Source organism: Dasypus novemcinctus, chromosome 10 (genome assembly GCF_030445035.2).
Source record: "Dasypus novemcinctus isolate mDasNov1 chromosome 10, mDasNov1.1.hap2, whole genome shotgun sequence".
Lineage (NCBI taxonomy): Eukaryota > Metazoa > Chordata > Mammalia > Cingulata > Dasypodidae > Dasypus > Dasypus novemcinctus.
In genome coordinates this window covers 95,959,992-95,976,459 of record NC_080682.1, presented here as the reverse complement: position 1 = coordinate 95,976,459, position 16,468 = coordinate 95,959,992, and the positions used below count along the sequence as shown (strand labels likewise).

General features: G+C 35.1%; 2 protein-coding genes across 2 annotated transcripts; one reads left to right on the top strand and one right to left on the bottom strand.

Annotated features, from left to right (window-relative positions):
- Positions 1–3,463: 3,463 nt before the first annotated feature.
- On the top strand, positions 3,464–4,540 carry LOC101416093 (olfactory receptor 52P1-like). Its single transcript, XM_004454846.2, has one exon. It carries the CDS (start codon positions 3,464–3,466, stop codon positions 4,538–4,540), a length of 1,077 nt encoding a protein of 358 aa, XP_004454903.2.
- An 8,090-nt stretch (positions 4,541–12,630) lies between these two features.
- On the bottom strand, positions 12,631–13,296 carry LOC101415662 (olfactory receptor 52A1-like). The gene has a single exon (XM_071218364.1). It carries the CDS (start codon positions 13,294–13,296, stop codon positions 12,631–12,633), a length of 666 nt encoding a protein of 221 aa, XP_071074465.1.
- Between the last annotated feature and the right edge of the window lie 3,172 nt (positions 13,297–16,468).

The following is a 16,468-nucleotide window of genomic DNA, read 5'->3' as shown; positions in this document are numbered from 1 at the left end:
AATTTTGGATTGAATTCTGGACAATTGTTAATATACATTTTTAATTTTACAATTGTTTCATATCTACAGAAAACTTTCAAAGATAGTACAGAGTTCTCATATAACCCTCTTCAAATTTTCCCTATTAGTATCATTTTATGTTATCATGATGCTTTTGTCAAACCTAAGAAATTGACATTTGGATAATGCCATTTACTAATAATAACAGTAATAGTTTCATCCCCCTTAGAGCCCTTCATACTCATGACTATGCTTAAGAGCTTGTGCACCTGAAATAAGAACTAGGCCTTGAGCTGCAGGGTGCCTAAGAGTTACCTCCTGAGAGCCTCCATGTCGCTCAAATGCGGTCACTCTCTAAGCCAAATTCTCTAAGCCATTACCTTCCCCCCAGTGTGGGACATGACTCCCAGAGATGAGTATTCCTGGTACCAAGGGATCACTACCAAGCACCAACTGGTGATGTAACTAGAACAAGACCTTGAATAAAAGGATCAAATCAGACTAGCAGAATATCTCAGCCTACATGTAATATCAGGTGTTAAAAACTGCATTTTGACCTTGAATAAAAGGGGGAAATGGAAAGGACAAATGAATTTATGTGACTATGAGTCTTCAAAAAGAGTCGGGAAATCATCAGAAGGGTCATACTTATGCATGCCTCAGCAGGGCCCTGTCTTATTTTTAAACCATTCTCTCATATACAGATTGTCCTCGATGCTGCAGTGTCAAATGAATATTTGGATTATATTTCATTCATGTCTTACAACGTATCATGGAATATGGGATAGTATTCAATATAAAGCAGGTAAAAGTAAAATGGGAAAAGGTATGTAAATATATAAATTATACTGTACATTTATGAGACCTTTATAAAAATATAATGGGTATTTTGGACTCAAATCATAATATTTAGGGAAGGGCTACAGAAGTATCTGTGAAACACAGTTATGTAATTCATGCTAGAAAATAATTTTGAAAGAATATAGTCTAAGAAAGTTGAGGTGAATGAAAGAATGAAAGACAGTTAGTTACTATGACTGGACTAACCTTCTTTGGAGGATCAGATTCTTGGGCAGCAAAATAAAAATCTGTGAAATTCTTAACTGTCTGTAATATGTACAGAGGCATCTAATCTTCCCTCAGAATTTACTGAAAATTATAGTTTCCATTCCTATCTTAAGTGCTCACAGGCTGATTAAGAAGACTGTTATGAAATAAAGAGACAGAAAACATAAGGTAAGAGATGTGATAGAAATTTAGACTTAAAGGTTGCTTGGTGTACTAGAGATAAAAAGATTCAGGCAGCATGAATAATGCCAAAGTGTTTAATTAAACGTTTAATGCTGTCCCAGCTGTAGGTAAAAAAGCCCATGGTGGCAGAAGGAATATGGTGTTTATATGGGTCAGAAACAGACGCAATGATAGTGCCAACAGAAATTTTGAGAGGTCCAGGCAGGTGTACTGACTGCTTTGATAAACTTTCTGCTGAAGAAAACATATTAAAAAAAAAAAGATTTCTCCATTATTTCACTCAAAATAAACCTGGGAGGAGAGAGAGTAGACTTTCTGGGGGAGTGGGGTGGGAGTACAAGCAGACCAGACACTGAGGGTTGCTCTTGAAAATTTGGCTATATTTCAAATACCAGTGTCCTGGCAAGAAGTAGCCTGTTGAAGAGCAGGTCACTTTATTTCATTTTTAGTATACATTAGAAATGTTTTCACCTTGTAAATAAGTTTATTGAAAATTAAAACAGTAAATTTTAATATTTATGTATATTTACCAAGAGCAATTATGCTTGTTTGTAATCCTCAGTAGTGTTTCCTAGCTAAAGTTTTTGTACATATTTCTAGGTATGTTACTTTGCTCTTTACACTGCCAGATCTTTGCCTATAATTAGCCATGTCATTTCCAGCTTCCTGTATGTTTGTTTCTCCCAGACCCAGGTATAGAATATGACTGGGCTGAACAGGTTTCCAAATGGAAAAGGAATTATTCAAAGATTTTGTAAAATGAAAAAGTTTAATAAATACTTGGAATCCTTTTATACTTTGAACATTTAATATTTGAAGATTCTGTCCTAAGTTCCTATCTCTGTCTAGGGTTATAGGCTGCATCTTTTATGTAGCAATTTCCAAAACCTCTAATTTCTGAGTTCTGGCTGAAGTTAAGTTCTGAACTTTACTTTTCTGATATGTTTCATGATGATTCATATGGCACCTCTCAATTCCTTACAAGAAAACGCCTCGGCTGTTCACTTTCACAGGCTGAGGTTAGCATAAGTTTACTGAGAGCATGCACATATCATAGTCACAAGATATTTTCTCACACAGATATTATGGAAATCCAGACAATGAGGCATTAAAATTAGAAATATTTATCAATATTTTTTAAGCTTTTACATTAGTGAATATTCAGAAACAAAAATCTAGATGCTGGGAACAGTTAGGTATTAAAAAGCTTGTTATGAATAATGGGGTGCATATTCTAGAATTATGATACTGGTTGGAATATGGGTCATAGAAAGAAAGATCCAGTTTCCTCTGAGACCAAGAGGGATGGATTGGAGTTGTTTTGCTCTTCACTGATATTTGGCTGGATGGAAGAACACAACCAAAGACAGGGATGTACAGGTAGTACTCAAGACTTTGCTGAAAATAGACTGGGTTTACTTCATCTCATTAATGTATTATGTGCTTTTTTCAGAAATCTTAAATCACATCAAAGTATGAAAAAATAAAATCTTAATTTTTTTTCTGTTTTCAACAGTCCTTTTCACTGTTTCCTATATGGCTGTACAACTTGTCCAGCTACATATTTCCCTAGGGAGTTAGTCTAAAATAGGGACATATTTGCCCCTGATTGATGATGAGGCATATCGTCTTAAATATGCACATGGTTTGATTTTGTGTTGCAGCTCTTAGGAGACCTTATTCTGAATTCCTGATTATCCATTTGTACCATCTGTGGATAATAGTATTGTTAAATTAGTGACTGCATTTGAATTAACTTGTAATTATTGTCTGAGTGTGTGTTTATGTGTGTGTCTTCATATTTTATCTCAATTTTCTTGAGAAAACAGACCTTGCATTTTTTCTGATAGTTTACATCACAGAAACCAACACTGACTTAGGCACAAAGATGTGCCTATTTTATTATTCATGAGCTCCCTTAGTTAGAAAAAATGGCAGAGAATAACAGAATAAGATTAAGAAATAAGAAAACATCTGAAATATACTACTCATCTTATTTGCAGATGAAGATGCTGGAGCTCAGAATGATGAAGTGACTTATCCAATAAATTATGGATATCTAGGTGAAGGACTAGCTCTTTAAAAAGGCTATTATATGGTGCATCTGAGATTTCCACATGCAGGATGGTGGAAGATGCACTCTGTCATTCTTTCTGTCCACCGATTTGTCTGGCAACTTCCCAACTGATCATGCAGCCTCTCCAATTATAACATGGCAGACAATGCTACCCATCACTACATCTCATCTTTCTTCCTGGTTGGTGTTCCTGGTTTGCAAGATTTTCACTGCTGGATTGGAATTCCTGTCTGCCTCCTCTTTGCCCTCGCCCTGCTGGGGAACAATGTAATCATTATTACTGTCCGGCTAGAGCCAAGCCTCCACCAACCTATGTACTTCTTCCTTTGCATGCTGGCAATGAACGACATGGCTCTTTCATCTTCCACAGCTCCCCAAATGCTTGGGATCTTCTGGTTCGATGCTCACAGGTTTGACTTTAATATCTGCCTCGTACAAATGTATTTTATCCACACATTTTGCATTATCGAGTCAGCCCTTCTAGTTGCCATGGCCTTTGACCGCTATGTGGCTATTTGTATCCCACTACGTTATACAACCATCCTTACAACACCCGTGGTCCTCAGGATGGGTCTAGCTGGTATGACTCGAGCTATCCTTATGGTTTTACCCTGCCCTCTTCTCATTAAGAGGCTACCGTATTATACCAAATATATCATCAACCACGCCTATTGTGAGCACATGGCTGTGGTAAAACTGGCCAGTGCAAACACCCACATTAACAGAGTATATGGCTTCTCTGTGGCCCTTTCAGTGATGGTTTTGGACCTAGGGCTCATAGACACATCCTATATCAAAATTCTCCAGGCAGTGTTTTGGCTCTCATCTCAGAATGCCCACTCTAAAGCACTGGGCACCTGTGCTGCCCATGTCTGCACTATACTTGTTTCCTACACACCTGCACTATTTAGTTTCCTAACTCACCGCATTGGCAAGAAGGTACCCCCAAGTGTGCACATAATCTTTGCAAGTCTGTACCTCCTCGTGCCCCCCACAATCAATCCCTTTGTGTATGGTGTCAAGACCAAGCAGATCCGCGACCAAGTTGTGGGTCTCTTCTTCCCAAACAGAAACAAAACTAATACATTTAAATACCACCCTGTATTGGATAAACTAGGCTTATGCAGTCATAGTACATTAATGAATAGTTGTAACCTTGTTTGCAAAATGTTACTGCCCAATTTAGTTATGACTTGTTGCAGGAATAGGTGATATTCTGCATTTATTTTTCCCCCACCCCCTATAAAATTTTCATGTTTTCAGTTTTTATTTTAGAAGTAAAACAATGCCTCACTTTTTATTTATTTAAGCTTTCAATCGATATTTTTAATTATTTGCTACTGGCATCATTTTGTCATACCATCTAATTATGAATATTTTTTTATGCCCACATGACTAAGCCCCCTATTTTAAGAATTTAGAAAATCTCAATAATTTGGTAAATGCAATTTTTGAAAATATCTTTTTGTCCAATTCAAACTATCAAAAAATGTAGATTGAATGTTCTCTTGAGTAAAATAACATTATTTTAAAGTTCTTTTTTCACTTACTATAAAAATAACAATAATAGCATAACACTCAAATAAAGAGTACTGTGAGCCTTACCATTTTCTAAACCTCTTAAATGTATTCATTCATGTAATCCACAAAGTTACCCTGTGAAATATATTTTAGCATGTTCTCATTGTACCAATTAAGAAATGGAGCACAGACAGGTTCTGTGCATTATAAAAGGCAACAAAACTATAAACCAAGGACTGTGGCTTTAAAATGTGTGCTCTTATTTATTATGCAAGACTCCATGATGGAGTCTTCGCCATATTATTCATTTATGAATATGGAAGTTTATTCCACTATTTTACATTTTCTTTCCTTTACATCTACTCTTCTAGATATTGTTGTGTATTCCTTGAGCCTCCCTCAAAGTTTTTGTGTCCAGTAAATTCTATTACCATCATTTGATAAAAGATCAAAAAAGAACTCCTATTTTATTGGAGACATACCCCATCAATGCAGTCTGTTAACATTATGATGGTGCTTTTCAGGCTTGAGAAAAAACTGAGGAGTCTGAAAATCTTACTCACATGAAGTTCTCTTTTCTTCTAGCCTCAGTCAATATCATTGTTATTTTTGCCACTTACGTGAAATATTGAAATCGAAAACACACCTTTTTATTCAGTTAAACAATTCATTACTTATTCAATTTAGAACATTATTTTATTACATATGGTGTACAGAAAGTACCTTCAGATCTTCAGAGCATCTATAAATGCTCTGTCCAAAATGCCGTTTTGCTTTTAGACCATTTTCATGGGATAAGGGTCCTTGAAGTTGGAAATTAATGATTTTTGATCAAGATTATATATTTTTTCAAGTACATCATGAACATTTGTCTGTTCTTAAAATGAATAAGTTGTTCTTCCTTTGGTATTAGTGTATTTCTGCAATAGTCATATACTTAATTATTATATTTATTATATTAACTTTCTTGCATGAATTAGAAACTACGGGAGTCTTAAACTTTCCTTCTTTGCAACATATGTTAAAACAAATTCTTCAGGGAGAAGGAAAATGATATAGATAGAAACACTTGTCTACATAAATAAAGAGAGAGCATAAGAAAAGAATAAATGAAGAAAAACAAATTACTTTTTATTTACTTAATAAATGTTTGTTTAAAGTAACCGAAGTAACAATATCTTGGATAATTTCATCATATGGATACACGAAATAAATAGCAACAATATTATTAGGGGTGGAAGGGATTGCGAATACTCTAAGTTACAAGCACTATCTGAGAAGTTCTATCATGTTATTTGGAAGGGGGTGTGGATTAATTTTAAATGTATATTGACAATTCTAGGGCAACCAAAAAATTATAAGATGAAATATAATTGAAATGTTACTATATTGAGATTAAATTGAATCATATCAATTGCTCAATTAAAACCAGGGAAGGCAGAAAATGATGGGAAGAAAAAAACAAAACAAAACAAAAAAGCAAAGAACAAGTGTGACAATAGAAAATAGTTAAAAATATAGTAGATATTAATCTAATTACAGCAATACTCACTAAACCTGTGAATGGTTTAAATAGACCAATTAAAAGACAGGGATTTTGAGAGTGCGAAAATAAACAAACAAGACAAGACATGACTATACATTGTCTACAAGAAAATTGCTTTAGATATAAATCCACAGGCACCCTGCTTATGGGCCTTATTTTGGAAAAAATATGCTCCCCAATGTACCAGAGCTAGACTCGTTTATAATTTTCCTACAGATGGGTCTTCTACTTCTTTTATTTGAACCTAAAATTAGCACTATATTTCTTAAATATATGTGCCAGAGATTTAAATCTTTGGTCTATTCATATGCTGGTTGAGCCCTGGATCTCAGCAGAATTGCAACTCTTACTCTTCAATTCATTGGACTCACCCAAGACAACTAAAAAAAGGATGATGATGGGCAATGCACATCCCCCAAAACAGAGAGGGTCTGCAACTGCAAGCAAGACTGTTCTGTCCATCTGCCCCATGAGATCTAAGTGCCCTCTCAATTGGAAGTGGGGTGGACATCACCACCCCAAAATCCTCAAGGTTATGGAATGAACAAACATAAGGGGAGAATGCACATATGGGGCTAAAATAGACATTTTTATTCTAGTAATGGAAGAAATTGTATCATTGATATAATGTTAATGGGCACCAGAGTTTTTAAGGGGAAGAAAAGGGAAGAAGAGTTTTAACATGGGGGCATTTTTTGGACATTGGATTTGTCCTGCATGACTTTGCAATGATGGATATGGGCCATTATGCATTTTGTCAAAACCTGTAAAATTATGTGGAGCAAAGTATAAACTAAAATGTAAATATAGTCCATGGTTTGTAGCAATGCATCAATATGTGTTCATCAACTACAACAAATGTACGACATTAATGAAAGATGTTTTTAAGGTGGATAAGTGTGGAAGGGGGAGGGGTATATTGAAATCTACATTTTTGAGGTAATATTTATGTAATCTAAATCTTCTTTAAAAAAATAAAGGAATGGAAAAATATATACAATGCTAACACAAATCAAAAGAATGCTGGAGTAGCTGTATTTTAGAGCAAGAAAAAATATCAGGGACAAAGAGGGTAATTAAATAATAATACTGAAGTCAATTCTCCAAATTACAAAATGTGCGAGTCTAAAAACAGAGCATCAAAATTTGAGGGAAATACTGAAAGAACTACAAAAAGAAACAGACATATTCACTATTATAGTCAGAGACATCTGCACACCTCTATCAGTAACTGACAGATCACACAGGCAGAAAAATCAGTAAGGATATACTTCACCTGAATAACACCATCAATCAACTTGATCTAATTGATATTTATAAACTATTCCATCCAACAACATAATAATAAATATTTTTCTCAAGTTCACATGAAATAATCACCAAGATGGATTATTTCTGTATACACCAAGATGGGTACATTCTAGACCAAAAAACATACCTTAACACATTCTCCAAATGAGAAGTAATACAAAGAATGTTCTCAGTCATAAATGGAATTAAAAGAAATATCAAGAACAGAAATAGAACTGTAAAATCTACAAATATTTGAAGATTAAACAGTATACTTCTGAATAACACATTATTTTTCAAAGAAGTATCAGGAGAAAACAAATTTTTCAAGTATTTTGGTCTAATGAAAAACAAAATTTTCAAGTATTTTGATCTAATGAAAATGAAAATATAACTTATGAAAATTTGTGGAATACATGGAAAGCAGTCTTAAAGGTAAAATTATAGCATTGCACCCACATGTTAGAAGAGAAGAACGAGCTAAAAATCAATGATATAAGCTTCCGTATTAGGACACTAGGGAAATATGAGCAAGCATAAGAAAATACATAATAAAAATTAAAACAGATACATTGAATTTAAAAGTAGAAAAATAATAGAGAAAATCAAAGACTACAAATCTGGTTCCCTTAAAAGATCAATAAAATTGATAAAATTTTATCCAAGCTAACCAAGAAAAAAATTACTAATGTCAAAATTGATGCAGTACCATCACTACTGATCTCATGGACATTACTAGGAAATTAAAAGGATACTATAACAACTCTACTTAGATGAAGTGGACAAATTCCTTGAAAGAAACAAACTGCCAAAACTCACACAAAGAGAAAGAGATATTCTGAATTGGTATGCATCTTTTAACAAATTTGAATCAATAATCAATAACCTTTCATAAAAGAAAGAATCAGTCTCTTTTTTCACTGGTGAATTATCCAAAACACTTAAGGAAGAAATAATACAAATTTTCTACCATCTTTTCCAGAACATAGATGCAGAGGGAACCCTTCATAACTCATTCTCTGAGATTAGTGATACCCTAATAATAAAATCAGATGAAGATACTACACAAAACGGAAACTAGACAGCTATATCTCAAGACAATAGATATAAAAATCCACAAAAAATATTTAACAAATCATACCCAATAATGTTTATAGCAGTTTAATAGAGAAAGTTATGAATTCCAAAAACTGATATTGGATTATGTTTTATACTGGTCTTTACCTGTGTATAATTAAATTTTGATTAGGACTTTGATTGGCCATGTTAGTAGGGTAGGGACTCACAGATAAAAGACATGGTGAAGGACAGAGTTGGAGGTTTTTGATGTAGGGTCTTTGATGTTGGAGTCTTGAGCTGGAGCCCTGGGAAGTAAAAACACAGAGGAGCTTGGTTTTGAGGAAAGAGAAGCAAGCCCTGGGAAGAGAGGGACCCTGAGCCTGCAACAAAGCAAAACCCAGGAAGAGAGGAACCCAAGAAGCCTGAATTCTTGTCAGATGCTGGCAGCCGCCTTGCCTCAACATGTGGCAAGAGACTTTGGTGAGGGAAGTAACTTATGTCTTATGGCCTGTTAACTGTAAACTTCTAACCCAAATATATAACTTTATAAAAGCCAGCAGATTTCTGGTATTTTGAATCAGCACCCCTTTGGCTGACTAATAGAATGTTACAAAAAATTATATGTCACAGTCAATGGAGGTGATACAGAGAAACTTCTAAAACTTGATAAAGAATATCTGTGAAAACAAAAATAAAAACTACATTTAACATCATATTAATACTTAGTGATGAGAAACTGATGCTTTCCTCCTAAGATTGGGAAAAGGCAGGAATTCCCCCTCTCGCTGAACTTACTCAACATCATCTAGAAGTCCCACTTAGTGTAATAACACAAGAAAAGGAAAATATACAGACCAGAAAGGAAGTAATAAAACTTTGTTCATAGATAAATAGGTAAAACCCAGGGGATTTTTATGTTACTGAAATTATTCTGCATGAAACTGTCATAGCAGATATGTGACATTTTGCATTTGTAAAAACTCAATGAGCGTTACAGAACAATGAGTGAAACTTAATGTATACAAATTAAAAAAACTTTTAGAAGGTTAGAGGATTCAAAGAAGAAATGAACACTCTGGATATTTAGAGATAAACAATGGAAGGAGGCAATAAATGCCATATCGTAATGGATAAGAGTTGGAGACATCTGAATTTTTTATTAGGGTATCACTAATCTCAGAGAATGAGTTATGAAGGGTTCCCTCTGCATCTATGTTCTGGAAAGATGGTAGAAAATTTGTATTATTTCTTCCTCAAGTGTTTTGGATAATTCACCAGTGAAAAATTCTTTTATGTAAGGTTATTAATTATTGATTCAAATTTGTTAAAAGATGCATACCAATTCAGAATATCTCTTTCTCTTTCTGTCAATTTTGGTAGTTTGTTTCTTTCAATGTCTGATTAGCTTAATTCAGATACAGTTACACAAATAAATATTTATAGATGTGTACATATATATATATATACACATATATACATATATATACATGGATTAGGAGGCACACATATGCTTTCTTGCTCCCTCAGCTGCAGGAAGCTTAAATAAACTACATCCAATAAGAATAATCATGCTGAAGGCCCGGATCTTAGTTTCTAACACCATTCACCCAAACTTCTTTTACAAATGGCTAATTCTAGGACTAGGGCAGGAAAGATACAAGAAGACCGTGAAGCATCTTAGTACCATAAAGTAAGATGTGTTCAAACACAAATGCAAACACATGTGCAGACATGCATACTCATAAATATAAATAATGAAGTATGTCAAAGAGAAACAGGAGTAACTGAGAGTGCTCCCAATGGCCAAACTGGAATACTCTTAATAATGAAATAAAGTAGTTTTGGATTATAAACCAAAGTATAAAGGAAATACCCATGTGTCTATACTAATATAAATAAATTATTGAAGAAATAATTAAATGGGGATGATAATCTCCCATGTAGATGAAGTACAAATAATCTATTTAGATATTCTGCCCTCTTAGAGGAGGAATATAAATTCCAACTTCTTAAGTATTGTCTGTATATAGTGATTTCCTTCAAAGACTGCAATATGGAATTAGAGATTTTTAAAAAATTACAATGAGAAACTTGACATACTCTCCCCCAGACAGGGATCAAGGTCAAAATCAAGAGTGATAAATGAAATTGATAGTCCGTATCCATGATATTATGTGAAGAAAATGGTACTTTACCTCTGTGATTTTCTTCTCCAAATCCCATAACCCTAATCTCATCATGGAAAAGAACATTAGAAAATTCCAATAGAAGGACATTTTACAAAATACCTGAGGTGTACTCCTTAAAAATGTCAAGGTCATCAGAAACAAAGAAAGGCTCAAAAACTATCAAAGACAAGAAACTAAGGAGACAGGAAACTAAACGCAAAGGTGTTATCTAAAACATAAACTGTAGATTAGGTAAAAGCTAAGAATATCTGAGTAAAATGAAGACTTTATTTAATTATTAAGTGTCATTATTAGTTCATTAACTGTAACAAATATAACTATTTGTGTAGGTTGAATCATGAACCCCAGAATAATATATCCTTAATCTTAATCTACTCCTCTGGATGTGAACCCACTGAAAATAGGACCTTTGAAGGTGTTTTTTTAATTAACTTGTGACCCACTTAAACAGGATGGTTCTTAATCTCACTACTAGAGGCTTTATAGAGAAGGGAGAAATCCACAGAGAGAAATCCACAGGGAGGTGTAGAAGCAGTAAATCTATGCAATCCATCAGAAAGAAAGGAGAGGACACCACCGTTTGATCAGCAAGCCAAGGAACCCAAGGATTTCCAGTCACACAGAATGCTCCGACCCCTAGGAGGAAGCAGGCCTATGAGCCTTTAAAACCATGAACCAATAACTTCTTTTGCTAAACCAACCCATTTTGTGATAATTGTCACAGCAGTTGGGAAATTAAGATACCAGACTAATGTTGATTTTAACAATAGAAAAACTGGATGTGGGGTATAAGGGTGATCTTTTTACTACTTTTAAAAAATTTGTAAATCTAAGTATGTTCTAAAAGATAAAGGACATGAAAAACATTTTAATGCATTATTAAACATCTCAAACTTCTTAGTGCTCAGATCATCATAAGATAGAAGAAAACGTAAGATCTAAAGGGTGATGATAATAATAGGGGTGATGATGATAATCATGATTACAATCATAATTTAGAGCCAAAAAAAAAGAATTGGTTCACTATCATTAGAATTACTAACCTTTAGAATGAACTTTTTCTGTATTAAAGAATCTCATATTTTTAATATTTTAATCAGAGGCTATACAGATAAACGTATGTGTGATTTTAAGGAATTTAATACTTTGAAAGCTAAATGGTCTATGTACAAATATTCACAATTTGTGCCACTTATGTCATCTTTTGAATAAATGTGTTTAGCTCATTACATTCCAAATATTCTCTACTATAAAATTGAAATTGTTAATTAGGAGTCAGAGCCTTACTTTATTACATGCAAACTTTTAAGTGTCAGTACACAAGGAAATTGAGAAAGTACAGATTCTCACAATGAACAGTGTGTTTCTCAAAGTGAATTTTTGTTATCTGAGAAGAAGTAAGTTGAAAGGAAATTAAGAAGTGTCCTTTGAGAGGAAAAGCTTGGACACTTGATCTCGAATCTCTTTGGTCTTCACCCCATAAACGAGAGGTTTGAGCAAAGGTGGGAGAAGCAGGTAAATGATGGACAGAAGAACATGGATGCAGGATGGGATCTGGAATCCAAACCTGTGTGTAAAGAAGGAGAAGAAAGCCAGGAGATAAAACTCAAGGAGATAAAACAAATGTGGGCAATAAATGTGTTAAAGACCTTGAGCCTTGCTTCCTTTTGAGGCAGGTTGAAGACAGTTATAAATATTCAGATATAAGAAAGTGTGATGGAGATGATGTCAAATCCAAGTACACTGAAAGCCACAAACAGTCCATAGATCTTGATTCGAACATCATCTGCTGCCAACTTCATGGCAGCCATGGGCTCACAGGATGAATGGGAGACCACAGTGGTCCAGTAAAATTTGAGCCGGCATTTGATGAGGATGATACATGGAGCGACAAGAAGGGCAGCTCTGAGTGTCACCCCAACCCCAATCTGAGTAAGAAGTTGGTGGGTAAAAATGGTTGCATGTCTCAGGGGATCACAGATTACCACATAGTGATCCAGGGCCATGGCCAGCAGAATATCTGACTCAGTACAATGAAAGGTGTGGATGAACCACATCTGCAAGAGACAGACTTCGAAATAGATCTCTCCTAGATGGAACCAGAAGATGTCTAGCATTTTAGGTAGGATACATGTGCTGAGAGCAATGTCTGTTGCTCCAAGCATTGCCAGGAAGAGATACATAGGCCCATGGAGGCTGCGCTCAGATTTGATAATGACCAGGAACAAGGAATTCCCAATCAGAACAAAGATGTACACAGTACAGAAAGGAATCCCAATCCAGAACTGCACAGACTCCAAGCCAGGGATTCCAATCAGGGTCAGCGAGGAGGGCACGAAGACTGTGCTATTGAGCTTGAACATGTTGACACAGAGCTGTTGATTAAGGCTAGCAGAATTTTTTAGTTTATTCTCTTCTATTTCCTGTTTTCACCTGGATTTATAAAATCAGAGTTTGAATGTGGCTTCAAAACGCATGTTGGCAAACATGATTGCTTACTGGTGGGACAATTAAAATAAGTTCTGGAATATAGGTATGGGCTCCCAGAAAGGATCTTCTCTGCACAACTCCTCTCCTCCCTTTACCCTAACACATACACACACATGCACCTGCGCACACACACACATGCTCATCTACTCTTGGGCAATCCCAAACTCACTACTGAGAGAAGACACAGTCACTTCTAGTTCATATCAGTGCATGTGGTTTGTATATAATCATTTGAAACATCTGTTTGGTTTCTAAGTTAACAGGATTTGGGGAGTTAAGTAATGTACCCCAAATATCTAATTTCCAGTTTTTTAGCCATGAAGTATTTATTCATTTAGTCAGTCAGCTAGGTAGATGGAGAGAAAGAATACTCCCTATTTCAGGAACTATTTAAGCCAATGAGAAAATAAGAAGTTATACAATAGGGCCTTTAACCTCAAGAAGGTCAATGATTTATTTGAGGCAGAGTCACAGTATAAGCCTAAAAATGTACATATGCGGCATGCAGAAGAGCTTGTAACAGAATATATTAAGCAGGACTTTATCTCATAGTTGGATTCTAGTGAAATTTTGTCCAGAAATCTGGATAAAACAAAATATTTCAGAGATAATAAATAAATAAAATTGGAAGGCTAAAGGGTGAGCAAGGCAAATTTAGATATGAGTAAAACTTAATACTTGAATCATATCATCTAATAAACTTGAACCTGAAAATTTTGAGCTGCAAAATATTTTGGTTAATGGAATAATGGCTAAGAATTAAAACTTGCTATGCAATGAATTTCTCCTGAAGAAATTTCCATTAACAAAAACTTACCAATAAATAATTTTTTAAAAAATGTGTATAGGAAGTACCTAATCTTAGTTAATTTAGTTAAATAAATCAGATAATAAAACAAGAAACAAAAATACCTCCAAGGTATGATACAATATTGAAAAGGACACTGTAGTTTTTAATGGGATTCTGTTTATAATATGATTTCTTGACAAAAATCACCCTGATTTCATATATTCTTCTTAAGATGGTTATTATTCTTCATTTAAATGGCGTGTGTAAAGTGTCTTGAATTCCAGATCCTCATTTAACCCAGCTTGGCAGACAATAAAGGATAAAGTTTGGCTGTACAAGGTAATGGGTAAATATGTTCAATAAAAATGATGCAAATTTAAATTTTTTGAAGTTGACCCCTTAATGACAGTGTGATATTTTCACACAGCTAATCCATATCTTTCCCATTTTATCTCCCCTTCTCCTTTCTTTTTCTATATAAACCACACTTAGAAATATTACAAGCTTAGGCTCTGGTTTGGTGTCATTCATTCTGTTAATGGATGTGTTAGTATTTGCACCAATTTATACATTTTCTTGCAATTCCCTTTTATGATATATTATAATCCCCTGGAAATTTACTTTTCTGTCTTACATTGAAATTTACCACACTATTAATACAGAATTCAGTTAAGTTCACCATCCTTTCATTGACTATAATCTGTATACTGTGAGAGGGGCTGGGTTAATAAAAATTAAGATGCAAAAACTGAGGCTGTACTCTTTGACTCCTTTATTTTCCAGCTCCATTTTAACCCCAGAACTTTGTCCTTATGATTTTATCACACCATGTGTGAAAAAATCATGTATATGTCATAGATATATCATTAAACTAATAATAATTCTGTTGCTCTATACATACATGTTGGACAATAGCTTTTATTATTTTATTTATTTATAATGATCAATCTTGTTAAAAATAAGACAATTTCTATTTCTTTGGGTCTTCACTTTGCTCAAGGTAATTCTCCAAGAAGACCCATGCCAAATATAACTACATGAGGCACACACAAATTGCCCCCTATTTAATTTCAGTATAAACTGAATACTAAATCTGAGGACATACTTCTTTGAAAGGACATGAAATTATGTGTGTGCAAAAGTTAGATGATCTCCTCCTAGATCATCTGTGTGTTGAAGGATCAATTAAATGAAAATATTAATTCTTTAATGCCCTAACATTTGCTTAGGACGCTTCATAGAAAATCCAAGACTGAGAAACTATGTACTCATTGATAAACAGAGTTACCATCATCAGCTTCTCTGTCAGATATTCTCTGAATCTCCATGGACCCAAAAGATATGCTGACTTTCTGGACTGATCTAATCATTCTGTTCCTCTTCTTTTGTTATTTCTCTGATTCAATCATTCTGCCCTAATCATATCTACTCCATTGCTGGGAGAGGGAGAGGGAGAGGGAGAGGGAGAGGGAGAGGGAGAGGGAGAGGGAGAGGGAGAGGGAGAGGGAGAGGGAGAGGGAGAGGGAGAGGGAGAGGGAGAGGGAGAGGGAGAGGGAGAGGGAGAGGGAGAGGGAGAGGGAGAGGGAGAGGGAGAGGGAGAGGGAGAGGGAGAGGGAGAGGGAGAGGGAGAGGGAGAGGGAGAGGGAGAGGGAGAGGGAGAGGGAGAGGGAGAGGGAGAGGGAGAGGGAGAGGGAGAGGGAGAGGGAGAGGGAGAGGGAGAGGGAGAGGGAGAGGGAGAGGGACTCCCAAAATCTTAGCCACTTCAGGGGAGTATATCCGAAATTGTTGATACTGTATGCAGTATCAACAGAACACTGTCAGTGAGGTAGGAGCTTTTCTGTGGGTCCTCCATCATATCCATATACAACAAGAAAAGAAACAGACAAACTCAAATTTTCTCTACCTTCAAGATGTTTTCCTTTTGGTTGGAGAAGGAAGAAACAGCTACAAAGAAGTTGGCATATGTCAACTGTATAGGTGTATAGAAGCCTGCTTATAAATGAACAATTTCAAACAAATGGGGTCAAATATAGCCAACCAACCTTGTTTTAGCATATCCCTGCCTCACCCTTACACAATTTCCATGGAAACCAAAATAAAGATGCTTATTCAGTTCCCTGTGCATACTCTGCCTCATGACTGTCCCTGGATCTTTCCTCATGTCTCAAAGATGGCATGCTGCATTTTCCCCATGGAACTGTGAGTATAATAAATCTTTAAAACTCTTCTGGTCTCTCTCTCTAGAACTGCACATG